This window comes from Bombina bombina, chromosome 6, assembly GCF_027579735.1.
Source record: "Bombina bombina isolate aBomBom1 chromosome 6, aBomBom1.pri, whole genome shotgun sequence".
Lineage (NCBI taxonomy): Eukaryota > Metazoa > Chordata > Amphibia > Anura > Bombinatoridae > Bombina > Bombina bombina.
The window spans coordinates 385,797,648-385,820,315 of record NC_069504.1 but is presented as its reverse complement, the minus strand read 5'-3'; the positions used below and the strand labels follow the sequence as shown (position 1 = coordinate 385,820,315).

Here is a 22,668-nt window from a genome sequence, read left to right as displayed (position 1 = left end):
GTGTCTGAAAAAATGCACAAGGAAGTTAAATTACTAGCCTTTACTTTTAAAGTGTCAGTAACATTTAATGTTTATAATTGTCTGATATGGTATTCTACAGCAAGACATCAGAAATGTTGTGATTACAAGGTGTTTAGCACCTCTTTAAATATTTGTTTTTGTTACAAAGGATATGAAAGTTTGTTATAAGTACTGTATATTGGGTACTATTTATGGTAAGTATCTTACATAGGGCCAGATTCTCAAAAACTCACCGTCATAGAGAGAAATCTTCAGATTATATTACTTATTGTTATATTGTAAGGTACGTCTCTTTATTTCGCATAAAATATTAGTGAACTTCCCTTAATGAGATAAACAGTTACAGAGGGAAATATTCCCTTAAAACAATCCCTGCAAGGTCTCATAATACTGACCAGCCACCTTATAGAAGAATCTTTCCAAACCAGAGAGCTCTGGAGAGTCGCAACATAAGTAATATAACCCCACATTTTCAGAAGTTAGTGGTACTTGCTTGCTCGTTATTAGATGGCATTGGCACAAAGAATTGACACCGCCCATGTGCATCATTACTATGTGCTGGGTCACCTCTTGTGATGCCCTTTTTTTAATAAAGCCCCCATATATAAATCTGGGTATATGTCCTCTGTCTTACTGTGAATCACATAAAGCAACAGGTAAGATTAATTTTTCAGATGTTCGGAACTCTGAGTTGCAACAGCCAATTTTTGCTCAAATCCTAAAGAGAATCTGTCAATAGGTTTTTGTTTTTTTTTCTAAATATTTAAATCTGAAAAAAGTGTTGTATTGTTTGTCAGACTTGCTCATCATGGCACAATGAACACATTTTGTAATGCCTACAGACAAAATGACTGAATAGTTTTGTGTGAAATTTGAGAGGATAGATAGATATAAGTAGATCAACAGTGTGATGAAGGGGATATAGGAACATATCGGACAATCCATTGGGGGTCTGTAATCATAAAAAAGCTAAGAACCTCTGGTGTATGTAAATCTGTGTGTATTAATAGAATTGTTTATTAGCAAATAAAACTAAAAAATAGCATGGAAAATGCAATGGGAGGAAAAGCTTTGTTTAATTCTAGAGTATACTTTTTACAGAAGCCATGAACCTGGTTTAAAGCAAATATATCCTTGGTAGTAAGTTGCAGTAAGCAGTGCTGGCATGATATGTATATCTATAGTCAATTTGACTGTGTTAGTTTGCCTGTAATGTTTTTGATTTCAATCTTCAATCAAAAATCATTATAAAAAAAAAACACATGAGTAATGTTTGTGCTGGCGTCCTTGCAGAAACAAGTGAGGAGGTTGCATTTTGCAAATGGGAGTTTGTTCTGATCCCTATAGTAGCCCAACTTTGGCATGAATGCTAGGGCTGTACAAGACGTAGAGGTCATCTGTTAGGTTGTACTCTTGAGACAAAAGAGCAAAAGAGGTCGTGAGTAATTGCAAGACCCCCAGATGATCTGCAATGTCAGATACTTAGTGGCTAATTATTTAAAAGGGCATAATAGATTTTATCCATAGAGCATGTAATTTTACCACTATTGACCCTGTTCTACTGTGTGTTTAACTCAATGATCTGATTAGTAGTGCTAGTCTTACAATTCAAATGTTGCAATTTAGATTTGGATGCTGTGTTTGATATTGTGGATTAATAGAACATTTTATTTGAAAAAATAAATAAAAAATATTTTAAAAAGGAAAAATTAAGAAATGTGTTGTTTTTAACAAATATGTCAAAACATTCCCCCATCCCTGAAAAGAAAACAGGTTTTTATCTCTATTTTCAATATCATTACTATTTAGCATTAGCAATAACAGCTGTAATATTGTCCCCAAGGTGTGATTTCTTTATTCACTCTTTGAAATCAGTATAATTTCAGTTGTATTTAAAAGAAAGGGCTCTTTGTTGAGGTTCATGGCATGAACAGTAATTATGTGCTTTTTAATCTTATGTTTAGTGTATTTTAGAGCTTTCATTGTGCAGTTATGTTAAGTAAACATTATTCTTGAACGACTTGAATTTCAATTTTCTTAAGATTTATTATAAGCTGCCAGAAATGACTTAGTAAAAAACTAGCTTATAATGTAATTTATCATGTCTAAAGTGTATCGTCCAATCAGTGGTGCCCATTTTAGGCAAGATTGAAATACACATTAGTGGATTTCAGTTTTGATTATACACGTGCTATATTCAGAAAAAGATGCTTCTATGTTTGAATAAAATAGCTCTCTGCAATTCATTGAATTTTTCCTAATAAAAATGTTAAAAACATAGTGGTAAGTAAAGGTGCATGAAACACAACATATTTCTTTCATGATTCAGAAAACATTAAAGGGACAGTCAACACCCGACACAACAGGATTTCATATGTTTGTAACGCAAATGAAGATCCGCCTGCACCGCCTCCCTTCTCTATTACCTCTATCCTTGTGCTAGTAATCCTTCCAAATAAATCCATTAATCTACTCGAAATATCGCCGCCAAACTCCTCCCACCGTACATATTAATCTTCTCTTTCAAGCCATCCTCCAATCCGAATGGAATCCTTGGTCAAAATCTTCAAACTCGTTCATGGCGTTTAGCGCATGCGCAATTCAATAGGAACCAAAAAGCGGAACTTTATTCTCACCCAATAGTTTTCACCGTATTATATTTTTAATAGAACCTTATACGATTATATAGGTAATTGTCACCTTCACTTACAAGCGTTGTTTTTGCACTTCGGAATTGTCATCCATATCGATTTATTATAAATATATTGCATTTTTTAACATAAATATAAACTCCTTAATAGTAACTGAATTATAATATACTGTGTATATATATATATTTTTACTAATGATGATATTGATTTATAAGAACTAGTAATTGATTCAAATAGTATTGTATATTCTTTATAAATAATCGATAAAAAAATTGATTTTCTAACTTTCACGCTTCTGCGCTCATTTATTCTTGATTTCAAATGTATGCATATAACATGATTTAATAAAACTATCTGTTTCTAGACATACTATATATATATATATATATATATATATTTATATATATATATATATATATATATTATATATATATATATATAGAGAGAGAGAGAGAGAGAGAGAGAGAGAGAGATTATAGAATGTGGTATATGTATATATTAATTTGTATTGCAGTGTATTACAAATTATTTTAATATTGTATAGTATCATTTTTAAATACAATAAAAGTAACGAAATATAATTTTTATTAATTAAAAGTTGATTATGAATGTATTGTTAATTGATATAGAAAACAAAACATGAATTTATAATTATCGAGTTGTATTGTGTGTATGTATATATATATATATATATATATATATATATATATACATTCAGTTTAATTATGTGTGAAAATAATGATCCGGTGTTGGAAAATAAGGTTCAAACAATAAGAAATAAAATAATAGATATTTCTCTTGTATAGGTGTATCCAGTCCACGGATCATCGATTACTTGTGGGATATTCTCCTTCCCAACAGGAAGTTGCAGAAGGATCACCCACAACAGAGCTGCTATATAGCTCCTCCCCTAACTGCCATATCCAGTCATTCTCTTGCAAACTGTCAACATAGCTGGAGGTAAGTAAGAGGAAAGTGGTGTAATATTAGTTATGTTTTTCTTCAATCAAAGTTTATTGTTTTTAAATGGTACCGGAGTTGTACTGTTTATCTCAGGCAGTATTTAGAAGAAGAATCTGCCTGCGTTTTCTATGATCTTAGCAGAAGTAACTAAGATCCTTTGCTGTTCTCACATATTCTGAGGAGTGAGGTAACTTCAGAGGGGGAATAGCGTGCAGGTTTTCCTGTAATAAGGTATGTGCAGTTAAAATATTTTTCTAGGATGGAATTTGCTAGAAAATGCTGCTGATACCGAAGTAATGTAAGTAAAGCCTTAAATGCAGTGATAGCGACTGGTATCAGGCTTATTAATAGAGATACATACTCTTATAAAAGTGTATTTTAAAACGTTTGCTGGCATGTTTAATCGTTTTTTTTACATATGTTTGGTGATAAAACTTATTGGGGCCTAGTTTTTTCCACATGGCTGGCTTGAATTTTGCCTAGAAACAGTTCCCTGAGGCTTCCCACTGTTGTAATATGAGTGGGAGGGGCCTATTTTAGCGTTTTTTTGCACAGCAAAAATTACACACACAGACATCCAGCTTCTTCCTGCATGATCCAGGACTTCTCTGAAGGGCTCAAAAGGCTTCAAAAGTCGTATTGAGGGAGGTAAAAAGCCACAGTAGAGCTGTGGCAGTTGTTGTGACTGTTTAAAAAACGTTTTTGTCATTTGTTATTCCGTTTTTGGTATTAAGGGGTTAATCATCCATTTGCAAGTGGGTGCAATGCTCTGCTAACTTATTACATACACTGTAAAAATTTCGTTAGTGTAACTGCATTTTTTCACTGTTATTTCAAAATTTGGGAAAATTTGTGTTTCTTAAAGGCACAGTAACGTTTTTTATATTGCTTGTAAACTTGTTTTAAAGTGTTTTCCAAGCTTGCTAGTCTCATTGCTAGTCTGTTTAAACATGTCTGACACAGAGGAACCTACTTGTTCATTATGTTTGAAAGCCATGGTGGAGCCCCATAGGAGAATGTGTACTAAATGTATTGATTTCACCTTAAACAGTAAAGATCAGTCTTTATCTATAAAAGAATTATCACCAGAGGGTTCTGTCGAGGGGGAAGTTATGCCGACTAACTCTCCCCACGTGTCAGACCCTTCACCTCCCGCTCAGGGGACGCACGCTAATATGGCGCCAATTACATCAGGGACGCCCATAGCGATTACCTTGCAGGACATGGCTGCAATCATGAATAATACCCTGTAAGAGGTATTATCTAGATTGCCTGAATTAAGAGGCAAGCGCGATAGCTCTGGGGTTAGGAGAGATACAGAGCGTGCAAATGCTGTTAGAGCCATGTCTGATACTGTGTCACAGTATGCAGAACATGAGGACGGAGAGCTTCAGTCTGTGGGTGACATCTCTGACTCGGGGGCAACCTGATTCAGAGATTTCTAATTTTAAATTTATGCTTGAGAACCTCCGTGTATTGCTTGGGGAGGTATTAGCTGCTCTGAATGACTGTAACACAGTTGCAATTCCAGAGAAATTGTGTAGGCTTGATAGATACTATGCGGTGCCGGTGTGTACTGACGTTTTTCCTATACCTAAAAGGCTTACAGAAATTATTAGCAAGGAGTGGGATAGACCCGGTGTGCCCTTTTCCCCACCTCCTATATTTAGAAAAATGTTTCCAATAGACGCCACTACACGGGACTTATGGCAGACGGACCCTAAGGTGGAGGGAGCAGTTTCTACTTTAGCAAAGCGTACCACTATCCCTGTCGAGGACAGTTGTGCTTTTTCAGATCCAATGGGTAAAAAATTGGAGGGTTACCTTAAGAAAATGTTTATTCAACAAGGTTTTATTTTACAGCCCCTTTCATGCATTGCGCCTGTCACTGCTGCGGCGGCATTCTGGTTTGAGGCCCTGGAAGAGGCCATCCAGACAGCTCCATTGAATGAAATTATTGACAAGCTTAGAACGCTTAAGCTAGCTAACTCATTTGTTTCTGATGCCATTGTTCATTTGACTAAACTAACGGCTAAGAATTCCGGATTCGCCATCCAGGCGCGTAGGGCGCTATGGCTTAAATCCTGGTCAGCTGACGTGACTTCAAAGTCTAAATTACTCAACATTCCTTTCAAGGGGCAGACCTTATTCGGGCCTGGCTTGAAGGAAATTATTGCTGACATTACTGGAGGCAAGGGTCATACCCTTCCTCAGGACAGGGCCAAATCAAAGGCCAAACAGTCTAATTTTCGTGCCTTTCGAAATTTCAAGGCAGGAGCAGCATCAACTTCCTCCGCTTCAAAACAAGAGGGAACTGTTGCTCATTCCAGATAGGCCTGGAAACCTAACCAGTCCTGGAACAAGGGCAAGCAGGCCAGAAAGCCTGCTGCTGCCCCCAAGACAGCATGAAGGAACGGCCCCCTATCCGGAAACGGATCTAGTGGGGGGCAGACTTTCTCTCTTCGCCCAGGCGTGGGCAAGAGATGTTCAGGATCCCTGGGCGTTGGAGATCATATCTCAGGGATATCTTCTGGACTTCAAAGCTTCTCCTCCACAAGGGAGATTTCATCTTTCAAGGTTATCAGCAAACCAGATAAAGAAAGAGGCATTCCTAAGCTGTGTGCAAGACCTCCTAGTAATGGGAGTGATCCATCCAGTTCCGCGGACGGAACAAGGACAGGGATTTTATTCAAATCTGTTTGTGGTTCCCAAGAAAGAGGGAACCTTCAGACCAATCTTGGATCTAAAGATCTTAAACAAATTACTCAGAGTTCCATCATTCTCTTCTCTGGTGGCTTTCTCGGGTCCATCTGTCCAAGGGTATGACCTTTCGCAGGCCAGATTGGACGATTGTAACAACAGATGCCAGCCTTCGAGTTCCATCATTCAAAATGGAAACTATTCGGACCATCCTACCCATGATCCAAGAGGGTCAGTACATGACCACAGTGGACTTAAAGGATGCCTACCTTCACATACCGATTCACAAAGATCATCATCGGTTCCTAAGGTTTGCCTTTCTAGACAGGCATTACCAATTTGTAGCTCTTCCCTTCGGGTTGGCCACTGCCCCGAGAATTTTTACAAAGGTTCTGGGCTCACTTCTGGCGGTTCTAAGACCGCGAGGCATAGCGGTGGCTCCGTATCTAGACGACATCCTGATACAGGCGTCAAGCTTTCAAATTGCCAAGTCTCATATAGAGATAGTTCTGGCATTTCTGAGGTCGCATGGGTGGAAAGTGAACGTGGAAAAGAGTTCTCTATCACCACTCACAAGAGTCTCCTTCCTAGGGACTCTTATAGATTCTGTAGAGATGAAAATTTACCTGACGGAGTCCAGGTTATCAAAACTTCTAAATGCTTGCCGTGTCCTTCATTCCATTCCACGCCCGTCAGTGGCTCAGTGCATGGAAGTAATCGGCTTAATGGTAGCGGCAATAGACATAGTGCCATTTGCGCGCCTGCATCTCAGACCACTGCAATTATGCATGCTAAGTCAGTGGAATGGGGATTACTCAGATTTGTCCCCTCTACTAAATCTGGATCAAGAGACCAGAGATTCTCTTCTCTGGTGGCTTTCTCGGGTCCATCTGTCCAAGGGTATGACCTTTCGCAGGCCAGATTGGACGATTTTAACAACAGATGCCAGCCTTCTAGGTTGGGGCGCAGTCTGGAACTCCCTGAAGGCTCAGGGATCGTGGACTCAGGAGGAGAAACTCCTCCCAATAAATATTCTAGAGTTAAGAGCAATATTCAATGCTCTTCTAGCTTGGCCTCAGTTAGCAACACTGAGGTTCATCAGATTTCAGTCGGACAACATCACGACTGTGGCTTACATCAACCATCAAGGGGGAACCAGGAGTTCTCTAGCGATGTTAGAAGTCTCAAAGATAATTCGCTGAGCAGAGTCTCACTCTTGCCACCTGTCAGCGATCCACATCCCAGGCGTAGAGAACTGGGAGGCGGATTTTCTAAGTCGTCAGACTTTTCATCCGGGGGAGTGGGAACTCCATCCGGAGGTGTTTGCTCAACTGGTCCATCGTTGGGGCAAACCAGAACTGGATCTCATGGCGTCTCACCAGAACGCCAAGCTTCCTTGTTACGGATCCAGGTCCAGGGACCCGGGAGCAACGCTGATAGATGCTCTAGCAGCTCCTTGGTTCTTCAACCTGGCCTATGTGTTTCCACCGTTTCCTCTGCTCCCTCGACTGATTGCCAAAATCAAACAGGAGAGAGCATCAGTGATTCTGATCGCGCCTGCGTGGCCACGCAGGACCTGGTATGCAGACCTAGTGGACATGTCATCTCTTCCACCATGGACTCTGCCTCTGAGGCAGGACCTTCTAATACAAGGTCCTTTCAATCATCCAAATCTAATTTCTCTGAGACTGACTGCATGGAGATTGAACGCTTGATTCTATCAAGGCGTGGCTTCTCCGAGTCAGTCATTGATACCTTAATACAGGCTCGGAAGCCTGTCACCAGGAAAATCTACCATAAGATATGGCGTAAATATCTTTATTGGTGTGAATCCAAGAGTTACTCATGGAGTAAGGTTAGGATTCCTAGGATATTGTCCTTTCTCCAAGAGGGTTTGGACAAAGGCTTATCAGCTAGTTCTTTAAAAGGACAGATCTCTGCTCTGTCTATTCATTTGCACAAGCGTCTGTCAGAAGTTCCAGACGTCCAGGCATTTTGTCAGGCTTTGGTTAGGACTAAGCCTGTGTTTAAACTGTTGCTCCCCCGTGGAGCTTAAACTTGGTTCTTAAAGTTCTTCAGGGAGTTCCGTTTGAACCCCTTCATTCCATTGATATTAAACTTTTATCTTGGAAAGTTCTGTTTTTGATGGCTATTTCCTCGGCTCGAAGAGTCTCTGAGTTATCTGCCTTACATTGTGATTCTCCTTATCTGATTTTTCATTCAGACAAGGTAGTTCTGCGTACCAAACCTGGGTTTTTACCTAAGGTGGTTTCTAACAGGAATATCAATCAAGAGATTGTTGTCCTAATCCTTCTTCAAAGAAGGAACGTCTTTGCATAATCTGGACGTAGTCCGTGCCTTGAAGTTTTACTTACAGGCTACTAAAGATTTTCGTCAAACATCTGCCCTGTTTGTCGTTTACTCTGGACAGAGGAGAGGTCAAAAAGCTTCAGCAACCTCTCTCTCCTTTTGGCTTCGGAGCATAATACGCTTAGCCTATGAGACTGCTGGACAGCAGCCCCCTGAAAGGATTACAGCTCATTCTACTAGAGCTGTGGCTTCCACCTGGGCCTTTAAAAATGAGGCCTCTGTTGAACAGATTTGCAAGGCTGCGACTTGGTCTTCGCTTCACACCTTTTCAAATTTTACAAATTTGACACTTTTGCTTCTTCGGAGGCTGTTTTTGGGCGAAAGGTTCTACAGGCAGTGGTTCCTTCCGTTTAAGTTCCTGCCTTGTCCCTCCCATCATCCGTGTACTTTATCTTTGGTATTGGTATCCCACAAGTAATGGATGATCCGTGGACTGGATACACTTAACAAGAGGAAACATAATTTATGCTTACCTGATAAATGTATTTCTCTTGTAGTGTATCCAGTCCACGGCCCGCCCTGTCCTTTTAAGGCAGGTCTAAATTTTAATTAAACTACAGTCACCACTGCACCCTATGGTTTCTCCTTTTCTCGTCTTGTTTCGGTCGAATGACTGGATATGGCAGTGAGGGGAGGAGCTATATAGCAGCTCTGCTGTGGGTGATCCTCTTGCAACTTCCTGTTGGCAAGGAGAATATCCCACAAGTAATGGATGATCCGTGGACTGGATACACTACAAGAGAAATAAATTTATCAGGTAAGCATAAATTATGTTTTAATGATCAATTTTTTATAAATACCTATGATTTGTAGATTAGCAAATGGTCGTTTGAATTTTTGAAAGCTAACAAATGAATTTGCAGCGACAAGTGTGATTGCTGTTTCCGATCTGACCTGAATTACAAATGCGCATGCGCAATGACATATCGAGCACGTTGTCAATCGCTACATAAACAAGCCTGAATTGGAATAGAGATGGGAAGAAGGGGGGGGGGGGAGTAGTTTGGCGGCCATATTTCGAATAGATTAACGATGTATTTAGAAGGATTACTAGGACAAGGATACAGGTAATGGAAGAGAGGGAGGCGTGCAGGCGATCCTTCGTTTTGCGTTACAAACATATGAATCCTGTTGTGTCATTGTACTTCTATTAGTTACATTTTGCTTCACTTCTCTTGGTTTCCTTTGTTGAACGGAGCAGCATCGCTCTACTGGGGAGCATATCTTAACACAGTGAGTGAGACTATGACAAGAGACATTTATGTGCAACCTCGCATCAATAACTTGCCACCAGTGGTGCTTTGCCGCTCCTGACCCTTCCTCTTATGTTTTTTTTTAACAAAATATTCCAAGATAACAAATGCATGCTCTGTCTGATCCAGGATGGTTCTTGTGCTATTCCGCCCCTGCTATTGTGTGACCAACCATAACTAATTAGGGGTTTTCAATCACTCAGGTCGGATCAGCTTGGGGTGATTTTAATCCGACACCTTTCAGGTATTGGGGAAGTCAGATGCAAGGGATTTGATGCTGCATAGGCCCTGTTTTTTTGGCTTCCTTTTAACAAAAAACACTATAATAAACAGACATTTTTGCAGGGGTTTTCTTACACCTAATATATGTGATGAACAAATTTACTAGTCCACTCAGTGTTAAAGATCGGAAACAATTGCTGCGTAGCTTTGCTTCACAAAATGCTTTGTATCTAAAATTGTGTAGTTTCATTATTATTCAATTCATTCTATTCTATTCCGCATTATTATGCTGTTCATTATACTCTATTATTATTCTATTACAATAATGAACAATCCAGCACTTCTTTTCTGGTATAAGAGGCTTTGGCTACTTTTAAACAAGCCAATATTTTTTAGTGCTCCAATATACTTTACCATAGACTTTCCATTCTGATTTCAATAACTTAATATAATGGAAAAAAAAGTGGCATGTTTTACTTAAAATAAAAGGATTACATTTTAGCATTAGTATTTTAGCCATAGATCTGTGCCTAGTCTACTTAGTAGCTCACTGTTTGACACTTTTGGGAATCTAGAAAATGCTACAGCAATCTTCATTAGATTTTATAAGAATTTTTGTTGATCAATAATATCATAAGTTTGTCTAAATGGTTGCAATACCCCACAATTACTTTCACTACACTCAAAAACCCTAATAAATGAGTTTCAGACTTTTAAATGCCAAAAAACTTAATAGATTAATACAAAGTGCTGTCTCTGTTCATTTTCTCCCCTCTTCCTTTTGTTTGTAGAAATTAATCGGTAATTTCTTCCTTCTGCTTTTTAGGTCATTTTATAAAAAGGATGGAGACCGAGGTTAATGAGAACCTCAGTGCAGCTCACAGAGGCACTCAACCCCTGGGGACAATAGTCCTGGAAAAGAAGGAGAAAAAGAGAGTGAAATTAAAAACACGCTTAAGTGAGAAAATAAAGAAAAATTGTATTTGCTCTAATGTGAAAGCCAAAGACTTTCTTTTGTCATTTTTTCCCATTTTGAGGTGGCTGCCAAAATATAAACTAAAAGAGTATTTATTGGGTGATGTTATGTCTGGGCTTATTGTGGGCGTTTTGCTTGTGCCTCAGTCAATTGCCTATTCACTTTTGGCAGGGCAGGAACCTGTATATGGTCTGTACACCTCATTTTTTGCCTGCATCATTTATTTCCTTATGGGAACCTCTAGACATATTCACGTTGGCATCTTTGGAGTGCTGTGTTTGATGGTGGGTGAGGTGGTGGATCGTGAGCTGCAAGCTGCTGGATATGACAAACTAGACAGCCATGGTGGCTATTTGGCAAATGCCAATGAGCTGAATGTCAACAACACACATCTGCCGATGGGTGTGAACCAGACATCAGAGCGGACATGTGACAAGAGCTGTTATGCCATCACAGTTGGTGCCACTGTGACTTTTATGGCTGGCGTGTATCAGGTATGTGCACATGCTGCTTGTAGGAATATGCTACACTAGCTTTTTCATATTGTGTGGTCTTGTGTTTTCTTCAAGATTATAATACACAGACTTGAAAAAAAGAACACTTTAATAATTCCAATTTGATACTTTATTGGTAGCATTCAGTTAAAGATTTCAGGGTAACAGTGAATCAGTATTAATTTGTATGGATCTGTAAAATGCCTAGCGTATAGCCTGTCTCGTCACACTGCTGCTGTAAAAGAGGACCCTTATGAAATAAACTTACAGTATACCAGGGATCTTATAATGAAAATTATTCAACCTATTTCTTTAAAAAAAAAAAACACAAATATTCCTCTTTTAAAGCCACACTATGGCATAACCAGTATTTTAAATGTTTACGTCAAATTGCTAACTATACTCTCTGATATCATAGGCTTAAAGGGTTATACAACAGGATGCATTTAAATTACAAATATTATACTATCAACAGCTAGGGGGCACTCATTAAATGACTGTGTCAAATATGAAATACACTAACAGTGTGTTACAATATAAAACAATGTTATGCAAAAACACATGAAAATACACACACACACACATATATATCTCTCTATATATATTCACACACACACAACCAATAAATGAGCTTGTCAGAAAATGTATCTCAAGATAAAGGATGGATATGCAACCCAAAATGGTATCAGACAGCCTGTCCAAAAGAAAAATCCTCCTCTTTTGATACTCGTTGCTCCAAGGCTGCTCTCTTCCTATTCACATTGATAGACTTCCAAAAAAACATCAATAGAACAGAGTGGCGCTACATGTGGACCAGCAAGCGTCTTTTAGCACATTAGGGTGCTTTACTAGAGTACCCTGTTATCCTGACGCTATCTATTGGTGGTCCTTTTATTAATACGCACATGTGGCACCTCTGTTCTATTAATGTTCAATTACATATAGAAGCATTTTGCAATACACAGTGTTAGCTGTTAGTGTGCTCAGTGTACACATGCCCCATGCGCCTGCATTCAAACCCCGCAAAAGCTCAGAGAGCCGGTGGCAGCATGTACTGTATTTGTAAACGATGATGTAAACTCAAGTCATTGCCAAAGCAATAAATGTTCTGAGTTTGCACAGTGTTTAAATGTAAGTGCACAGGGTTATTGCACATATGCCTTATATACAGTAAACACTATCACTGAAACACTCATAACTAGTAACAGAATTAGCAATGATGATTGATAGGATCAGCGTAAGTTTCTGCCTGGGACCCGCAAAGCGGGACTTTAACTATGTGTTTAATCTCTTTGCAGGGGTTAAAAACATATCATTATATTGTCGCCATTGTTGCTCTGATGGATTTTAACACAATAATTATTTTAACACCATAATGTCCCTTTAAATGAACTAATCAACTGTCAATCTGGAAATGTTAAATTGCTACTTTCCCTTAGCTCTATGGATAGGATGGCTACCTTCAATGGCCTGTGGTCCAGGATTCTATTCGTGTTCAAAATTATAAGAGCTCATACTGAAATGTCCTAAATTTCCAAAAACACAAGCAGTAGGGTGGTTGACTTGTGTTGATAAAAGTTCAAGTTTTCTTATGCACCATTTTAATTTGTTCTAAATCATTTTTTTTAAAAACAATGTCAATTTTCTATAAGACCAAATGTTATGTTTTTTTTCTCCAGATTAACGCAATACTAGGCAATTCTAATTTATGTACTCACGTAATGGGAATTTCAAAGTAAAACTCTGCATATACATGCATTTAAAAAAAGCTGAAAAAAGACAACAATGGCCTAGATTACAAGTGGAGCACAAACATATTAGCGCTATTGAGCTCTAACATCTCTCAAGCTAAATAAATAGCGCTCCTATTCTTGTGCACATATTGCAAGTTGTAAATAAAAAGATATCGCGCAAGTGAAAGCCTCAGGTGCACTAACATCTGGAGGTCTGATAGCACAGCCGTTCTAAATCTCTCTCCTCATAGACTTATATGGGGCTCGCTACAAAACCCTGTTCAAACTCTAACACAAAGGTTTGCTAAGAAATGTAATAAATAGCTGTGTTTTTCACTCAGAGTAAAATGTTATTTTTATTATTATTATTATATATATATATATATACAGGGAGTGCAGAATTATTAGGCAAGTTGTATTTTTGAGGATTAATTTTATTATTGAACAACAACCATGTTCTCAATGAACCCAAAAAAACTCATTAATATCAAAGCTGAATAGTTTTGGAAGTAGTTTTAGTTTGTTTTTAGTTATAGCTATTTTAGGGGGATATCTGTGTGTGCAGGTGACTATTACTGTGCATAATTATTAGGCAACTTAACAAAAAACAAATATATACCCATTTCAATTATTTATTTTTACCAGTGAAACCAATATAACATCTCAACATTCACAAATATACATTTCTGACATTCAAAAACAAAACAAAAACAAATCAGTGACCAATATAGCCACCTTTCTTTGCAAGGACACTCAAAAGCCTGCCATCCATGGATTCTGTCAGTGTTTTGATCTGTTCACCATCAACATTGCGTGCAGCAGCAACCACAGCCTCCCAGACACTGTTCAGAGAGGTGTACTGTTTTCCCTCCTTGTAAAGCTCACATTTGATGATGGACCACAGGTACTCAATGGGGTTCAGATCAGGTGAACAAGGAGGCCATGTCATTAGATTTTCTTATTTTATACCCTTTCTTGCCAGCCACGCTGTGGAGTACTTGGACGCGTGTGATGGAGCATTGTCCTGCATGAAAATCATGTTTTTCTTGAAGGATGCAGACTTCTTCCTGTACCACTGCTTGAAGAAGGTGTCTTCCAGAAACTGGCAGTAGGACTGGGAGTTGAGCTTGACTCCATCCTCAACCCGAAAAGGCCCCACAAGCTCATCTTTGATGATACCAGCCCAAACCAGTACTCCACCTCCACCTTGCTGGCGTCTGAGTCGGACTGGAGCTCTCTGCCCTTTACCAATCCAGCCACAGGCCCATCCATCTGGCCCATCAAGACTCACTCTCTTTTCATCAGTCCATAAAACCTTAGAAAAATCAGTCTTGAGATATTTCTTGGCCCAGTCTTGACGTTTCAGCTTGTGTGTCTTGTTCAGTGGTGGTCGTCTTTCAGCCTTTCTTACCTTGGCCATGTCTCTGAGTATTGCACACCTTGTGCTTTTGGGCACTCCAGTGATGTTGCAGCTCTGAAATATGGCCAAACTGGTGGCAAGTGGCATCTTGGCAGCTGCACGCTTGACTTTTCTCAGTTCATGGGCAGTTATTTTGCGCCTTGGTTTTTCCACACGCTTCTTGCGACCCTTTTGACTATTTTGAATGAAACGCTTGATTGTTCGATGATCACGCTTCAGAAGCTTTGCAATTTTAAGAGTGCTGCATCCCTCTGCAAGATATCTCACTATTTTTTACTTTTCTGAGCCTGTCAAGTCCTTCTTTTGACCCATTTTGCCAAAGAAAAGGAAGTTGCCTAATAATTATGCACACCTGGTATAGGGTGTTGATGTCATTAGACCACACCCCTTCTCATTACAGAGATGCACATCACCTAATATGCTTAATTGGTAGTAGGCTTTCGAGCCTATACAGCTTGGAGTAAGACAACATGCATAAAGAGGATGATGTGGTCAAAATACTCATTTGCCTAATAATTCTGCACTCCCTGTATATATGTATATATATATATATATATATATATAATTGTAATATTTTATTTAAATATGTTTTAGATGTGTTTTGTTGTAATTTTATTTTAGCCCTAGCACTTCATTTCAGGTCTCCAGTCCAGCTTGCTTTTTTAGCACTGTTATGTGTTGCGCTCGTGCACAAAATATAACTCACAACTGAGCGATGTTTAGGGTGCCTGCCTTATTTCTGTTCTTTTGACAGACTTGCATTTTAGCCAATCAGTGCTGATTCCTAAGTAACTCACACGGGAATGAGCACAATGTTATTTATATGGTACACATGAACTAGCACTATCTAGCTGTTAAAAAAGGTAAAAATGTCCTGAGATTAAAGGGGGCCTTCAAGGGCTTAGATACTAGCATATGAGCCTACCTAGGGTTAGCATTCAACAAAGAAAGAGGACAAAGCAAATATGAGGATAAAATGAAAATGGAAAGTTGTTTAAAATTGCATGGCCTATCTGAATCATGAAAGTTTAGTTTTGACTAGACTGTCACTTTAAATCCTCAACCTTTTAACCCTTTATCAGACATACAAGTTTCCTAATTATACATTTGGATTTCTCTGCATCCTAAATAAAACATCTCTAATGAGAACAGGGGTGAACTCATTTAACCTCACCCTGTTTAACCTTTATGAGACATATGAGTGTCCTAATTATCCATTTAATATGATACAATTAAATTCAGTTATACTGTGCACTCATATACAGGGCCAGATTTACAGCCCAGGTGGCTCTAGGCACTAAAATCTAAAATGCTCCCTGCTCACTGCTGTGCCGGTGACTTTAAGTAAGATGGGTGCCGGCAGTGAAATAACAGCGGCCTTAACAAAGCATTGAGCATGCGCGGGGGAAGCTGGATGCCGCGCATGCCTAATGCTCATGGCAACCTTTACATAGATGGCTGCTGCAGTTGCGCAGATTTCACTTAGTATCCATGTTAGTTAAGGGCGCCGGCTGACCGGTATTTATAATAGGCAGAGACAGGCGCGCCTGTAGGCACATACATACTCTGACTTATTATAAATCTAGCTCATATACCTATGGTTGTCTCTGCAACCTAAATAAAACCTAAATAAAACATCTGTAATGAGAACAGGAGTGGGCTGATTTAACCTCATCCAATTAACCCTTTAACTGCAAAGCAAATAGGAGGCTGCTTGCCACATACTTCAAAGCAAACAGAGAAAAACAGGACCTGCACACAAATCCCAATCTCAGTAGACTGCTGCAAGGACAATATTCAGCCAAAAATACAAATTACAAACTAGAGAAAAAAACAAGTACACTGGGTGTCTTTTTCTTTCTTGTTTGTAATGTTTAAATTGCAGTCTAAGGGTACTCACTTTATCGTTTAAGTGTCTTGCTTTCCTTGTTAGTATATCTTTAATATGAATTTTGAAAGTCATTTTTATTTAATTAGGCGATATAAAATACAATATTTATAGCATTCCTTGTAAACACAAGTAAACAAAAGCAAATGTTTCTTTATTCCTCCAGTAAACATTTTCACATCAGCACTTTTTTTTCTGCCATTTGTTTTAATTCTGTAGCTATCACCAGCTTGTTCTAGTTTTTACACTGCATAGCATAGCAGTGTTCAACAAAGAAAAATTAGTAATTGATCCTTTTTGAATAAAGACACTAATTAGAGACTGAATTATACCACATTTTACATCATCAGTTGCTTTATTTCTACAGACAGCTGTTACAAAATAATAGCATTAGAAATCTATAACAGCTGTCATTTCTTATTTTGATCTAGAAAATAAAATGAATACTGGTTTTCTTTTATTAGAACAAATGTATTCTACCTTTGTTAAAGCTACTGAAAAGAACAGATGAATTTACTTTTACAACGGCGTCAATCATGCTTTTGAAACACAAGGTGGCGCTATTGTTAATGGGAAGTAAAAATGCTTTTGTGCACATTGCTAAAGGGATAAGAAAGTCAAAATTAAACTTGCATGATTCCGATAGCGCATGTCATTTTAAGACACTTTTAAATTAACTTCTATTTTTAAATGTGCTTTGTTCTCTCGGTATCCCTTGTTGAAAAAGAATACGCACATATCACACACTAGTGGGGGCTGCTGCTAATTGGTGCCTGCACACATTTTTCTTTTGTGATTGGCAGACTAGAATCTCAGGGGTCGCCAACCTTTCGGACCTCAGAGACCACTAAACTCACAATTTTGAATCCCCCGGATCACTAACATGAATTTTTTTAAAAAGGTACAAACCTCTATGTTTATATATATATATATATATATATACGCACACATACTGTAGTGTACATAACTAGTATAACCATAGCTAAGTTTACATTATGTATATATTTACACATTTTTAAGAATTATTTTTTGGAATTAACTAACTGAATGACAGTTAGGGACAATGTAATTTAACTCCTCCTCCGTCGGTTTTCACTTATGTCCTGCCAGGCACTGTAGGAAGTTGTGGCGCGATGTGGGTGACACCATCAGCGGATATTAATTCCTGCTTGATGATGTCAAGGACCACCAACATCTTCTTGTGGAACACCAGTGGTCCATGGACCACTGTTTGACGACCGCTGGACTAGATGATTTCATCTTGCTGCCAGTAGTGCAATACTGTTCCTTCTGCAAAGGATAACAAGAGAACAAATCATATTTGATAATGGAAGTAAATTGAAAAGTTGTTTAAAATTGTATGTTCTATCCAAATCATGAATGAAACTTTTTGGGGTTTCCTGTCCCTTAATTAGACGTTTAAAAAGTATGTGCGAGTATCCTAGACGACAAAGAGAGACTCTAGCTAAATAAATCATTGTGGGCTTAATATTCAAAACCTTGCCGCTCAGGTGAGATGATCTAAGGGCCGGATGGCGAGGCCCTTACATTTTTTATGTTGCTATATAGTGTTCTTTATATAAAACAGAGACATCTAAATTACAATAGAAGGTCTAAAAAATCCCAAAGATTTTGCGTGATTTCTCTTCATGCCGGTGAGGTTTTAAATATCAGACCCTTATAGCCAGATAAAGCAGCAATAAGCTTCCTATTAGCGTGACCTGGGCTCTGTGAAAAAGGGTCGGGATGAGTGCGGTTCCCCCAGGACGCTATAGGTAAGTATAAGCCTGAAGATTATACTTTTTCACCTGCAGTAAAGGAAGATTTACATTCATTTTAAAGAAAACTAATGTAAATGTTACAGAATATTCAGAATTCATTTAGTTTTAAATAAAACAAAAAACGAATAGTGCAGCAAACTAATATATTCTGAAAAACTAATTTTTTTAGAACATTCGTTCTGAATGATCCGTCCAAAACTAATTATTCGCTGCAGCACAAGTCTATAAGAAACTCATATTTAAATGCTATTTTATTGACATAGAATTGTTTGTTATACATATATTTAATTGACTAACACCTAAAGACAACTGTGACTCTGCTGATTAATTACATAAGCTGAAGAAACGTTTTTACTTAAAGTTGGTTTACATCCTGTTACTGTTCTATATGTCCTTGTTCCTCCTTCACATATGTGCTGTGTTCTTATGATATCTAACCTTATCTTTATCATACCAGACAAGAGTAGCGACAGTTGTTCATATCTTCTGTAACGTCAGATATTGCACAAGGTTTAGTGTGGGAAATAATTAAAACTGCAAGATAACAAAGCAAAATAAGTGCACAGAGAAGGAAGAAACAGCACAATTCAAAGGGATAGAAAGGTCAAAATTGTAACGTGCATGGCTGCATTTCAGTTTTAAATAGAAGCATTTTTGTAATATACTTCCATTAGCAAAAATGTTATAACAGATTTTCAGTGGAATACGCCCATATCCTGTAAGACCTCTTGCACCAGTATCTAACACTATGCCCACTCAGAGAGTGGTGGTGTGTATTGTATCTGTGAAGACTTAAAGGGACAGTCTACTCCAATATTGTTATTGTTTAAAAAGATAGATAATCCCTTTATTACCCATCCCCTAGTTTTGCATAACCAACACGATTATATTAATATAATTTTTACCTCTGTAATTACCTTGTATCTAAGCTCTACAGACTGCTCCCTTATCTCAGTTCTTTTGACAGACTTGCATTTTAGCCAATCAGTGCTGACTCATAAATAACCCCACAGGAGTGAGTGCAATGTTATCTATATGGCACACATGAATTAGCAATGTCTAGCTGTGAAAAACTGTCAAAATGCACTTGGATAAAAGGCAGCCTTCAAGGGCTTAGAAATTAGCATATGAGCCTACCTAGGTTTAAATTTCAACAAAGAAGACCAATTGAACAAAGCACATTTGATGATAAAAGTAAATTGGAAAGTTGTTTAAAATTGCATGCCCTATCTGAATAATGAAAGATTATTTTTGTCTAGACTTTCCCTTTAATTTATGTCATACAAGCAACTGCTGTCTCTCTGAGAAGGTGTAATACACGGCCCTTGGAGCATATGTATGTATGCTGCTGAAAACCAGTAATAACTTTTACTAGCTGTAATTTTGCTAATGGAAGTATTACAGAAATACTTCTATTTAAAACTGACATGCACCCATACACATTTCCAGTTTGACCTTTCTATCCATTTAAGGTAAATCTATATAATCTCATGTAAATTTAATCGTACAGTCTAGTACTCTGATTCCTTGCTAGCGGCTAGATTACAAGTGGAGCGATAATTTATCGATCTCCCGCTAATGGGCTAATTCACCCATTTGCGGGAGAACGATAAATAACCAGTCATTACAAACTGCAGTAGCAATTAGCACTTATACAATTAACCAGAGATCAGATCCCCTTAAAGGGACAGTATACACTCATTTTCATATAACTGCATGTAATAGACACTACTATAAAGAATAAGATGCACAGATACTGATATAAAAATCCAGTATAAAATGGTTTAAAAATTTACTTAGAAGCTCTCAGTTTAGCTCTGTTGAAAAGGTAGCTGGAAAGCCCACTGCAAGTGGGAAATAAGACACTCCCCCTCCCCCTTCTTTTGCATATGAAAAGACCCTTTATAAAAACAGGAGCAAGCTGGAGTAGGTAGCTGACGGTATTCACATAAAACTTTGGGACTTAGGAGTCTGAAAATCAGAGCAATGTTTTTTAAAAAGAAGCAAAACTATACATTTAAAAAAAAAAAAAAAAAAAACTTTATGGGCTATATAAATAGATCATCTACAAAACATTTATGCAAAGAAAAAAATGAGTGTATAATGTCCCTTTAAGGACAAGGACATTTTTCAATTTCTTCCCTTAAGGACTATGGCTATTTTTACATTTCTGCTGTGTTTGTGTTTAGCTGTAATTTTCCTCTTACTCATTTACTGTACCCACACATATTATATACCGTTTTTCTTGCCATTAAATGGGCTTTCTAAAGATACCATTGTTTTTATCATATCTTATAATTTACTTTAAAAAAATAAATAAAATATGATGAAAAAAAAACACTTTTTCTAAATTTGACCCCCCAAAATCTGTTGCACATCTACAACCACCAAAAAACAACCATGCTACATAGTTTCTAAATTTTGTCCTGAGTTTAGAAATACCCAATGTTTACATGTTCATTGCTTTTTTTGCTATTTCCAAACCATTTTTTTAAAAAAAATAGCGATAGTTACTTTGGAACTCTGATATCTGTCAGGAATTTCTGAATATCCCTTGACATGTATATATATATATTTTTTTTTTTTAGTAGACAACCCAAAGTATTGATCTAGGCTCATTTTGGTATATTTCATGCCACCATTTCACCGCCAAATGCGATCAAATAAAAAAAATTGTTCACTTTTTCACAAACTTTAGGTTTCTCACTGAAATTATTTACAAACAGCTTGTGCAATTATGGCACAAATGGTTGCAAATGCTTCTCTGGGATCCCCTTTGTTCAGAAATAGCAGACATATATGGATTTGGAGTTGCTTTTTGGTAATTAGAAGGCCGCTAAATGCCGCTGTGCACCACACGTGTATTATGCATAGCAGTGAAGGGGTTAATTAGGGAGCTTGTAGGGAGCTTGTAGTGTTAATTTTAGCTTTAGTGTAGTGTAGTAGACAACCCAAAGTATTGATCTAGGTCCGTTTTGGTATATTTCATGCCACCAATTTAACGCCAAATGCGATCAAATAAAACAAATTGTTCACTTTTTCACAATTTTAGGTTTCTCCCTGAAATTATTTACAAACAGTTAGTGCAATCATTGCACAAATGGTTGTAAATGCTTCTCTGGGATCCCCTTTGTTTAGAAATAGCAGAAATATATAGCTTTGGCATTGCTTTCTGGTAATTAGAAGGCTGCTAAATGCCGCTACGCACCACACTTGTATTATGCCCAGCAGTTAAGGGGTTAATTAGGTAGAGTGTAGGGTTAATTTTAACTTTAGTGTAGAGATCAACCTCCCACCTGACCCCTCCCTGACTCCTCTCAAACAGCTCTCTTCCCTCCCCCATTCCACAACTGTCACTGCCATCTTAAGAACTGGCAGAAAGTCTGCCAGTACTAAAAAAAAAAGCCTTTTTTTATTTTAAGCATTGTGTATATATATATATATATATATATATATATATATAGTTTCTGCAGTGTAGGTTCCCCCCTAACCCCCCAACCTCTACGATCCCCCAAACAGCTATCTTAACCTTCCTTTTGTGGCCATCTTAGGTGCTGGCAGCTGTCTGCCAGTATCCAGTTTCCTAACAAAATTGCTCATTTTTATTTTTTTTATTTTTTACCCTATTTTCCGTAGTGTAGCTTGCCCCCCCCCCCCCTCAAAATCCTCTCCCCCTCCCAGATCGATTTTCAATCAATTATTTCCCCCCTCCCTCTCAACCTTACCCTCTCCCTTAGGCAGTATTTGGGACTGCCAGACTTGTGATCGGTCGCATGCACGCCCCCCCTCGCGTGCGTGCTCCCGCTCCTGCCCCCCTTCCCTGAACAGCAACCGGAACTAGTCCAGTGATGGGCCTCCCACCCACCTCCCTGCAGCTGCTCCCATCCACCAACGATCGGCACCATCGCTGTGCGATGCAGAGAGGGCCACAGAGTGGCCCTCTCTGCATCAACAACTCTGTATATCTATTTCTGCAGTGCCCCACTCGTGGGGCATGCAGAAATAGCACAATCTCTCTCTTTTGAGCAAGATCGCGGTAGAGAGAAGCCCAGGATACAGGGTACGATGCTGGTCATTAAGGGGTTAATGTGTGTATATACACATATTAACACATAAATATATATGTATATATTCATATATATATACTGTATATATTTAACTTTGCTGCCCATCGCTGCATGACTGGGCTATCTCTC

At 38.2% G+C, this 22,668-nt stretch overlaps 1 protein-coding gene across 2 annotated transcripts in view; it reads left to right on the top strand.

Moving 5' to 3' along the window:
• Window positions 1-22,668, top strand: part of SLC26A2 (solute carrier family 26 member 2) — a 209,117-nt gene that overhangs the window by 122,922 nt on the left and 63,527 nt on the right. For both annotated transcript variants that reach the window (XM_053717091.1, XM_053717089.1), the window contains exon 2: window positions 11,007-11,650. In XM_053717091.1, the coding sequence (XP_053573066.1) occupies window positions 11,024-11,650 (627 nt within the window). In that variant the 5' untranslated portion in view covers window positions 11,007-11,023. The remainder of the gene's footprint in view (window positions 1-11,006; window positions 11,651-22,668) is intronic.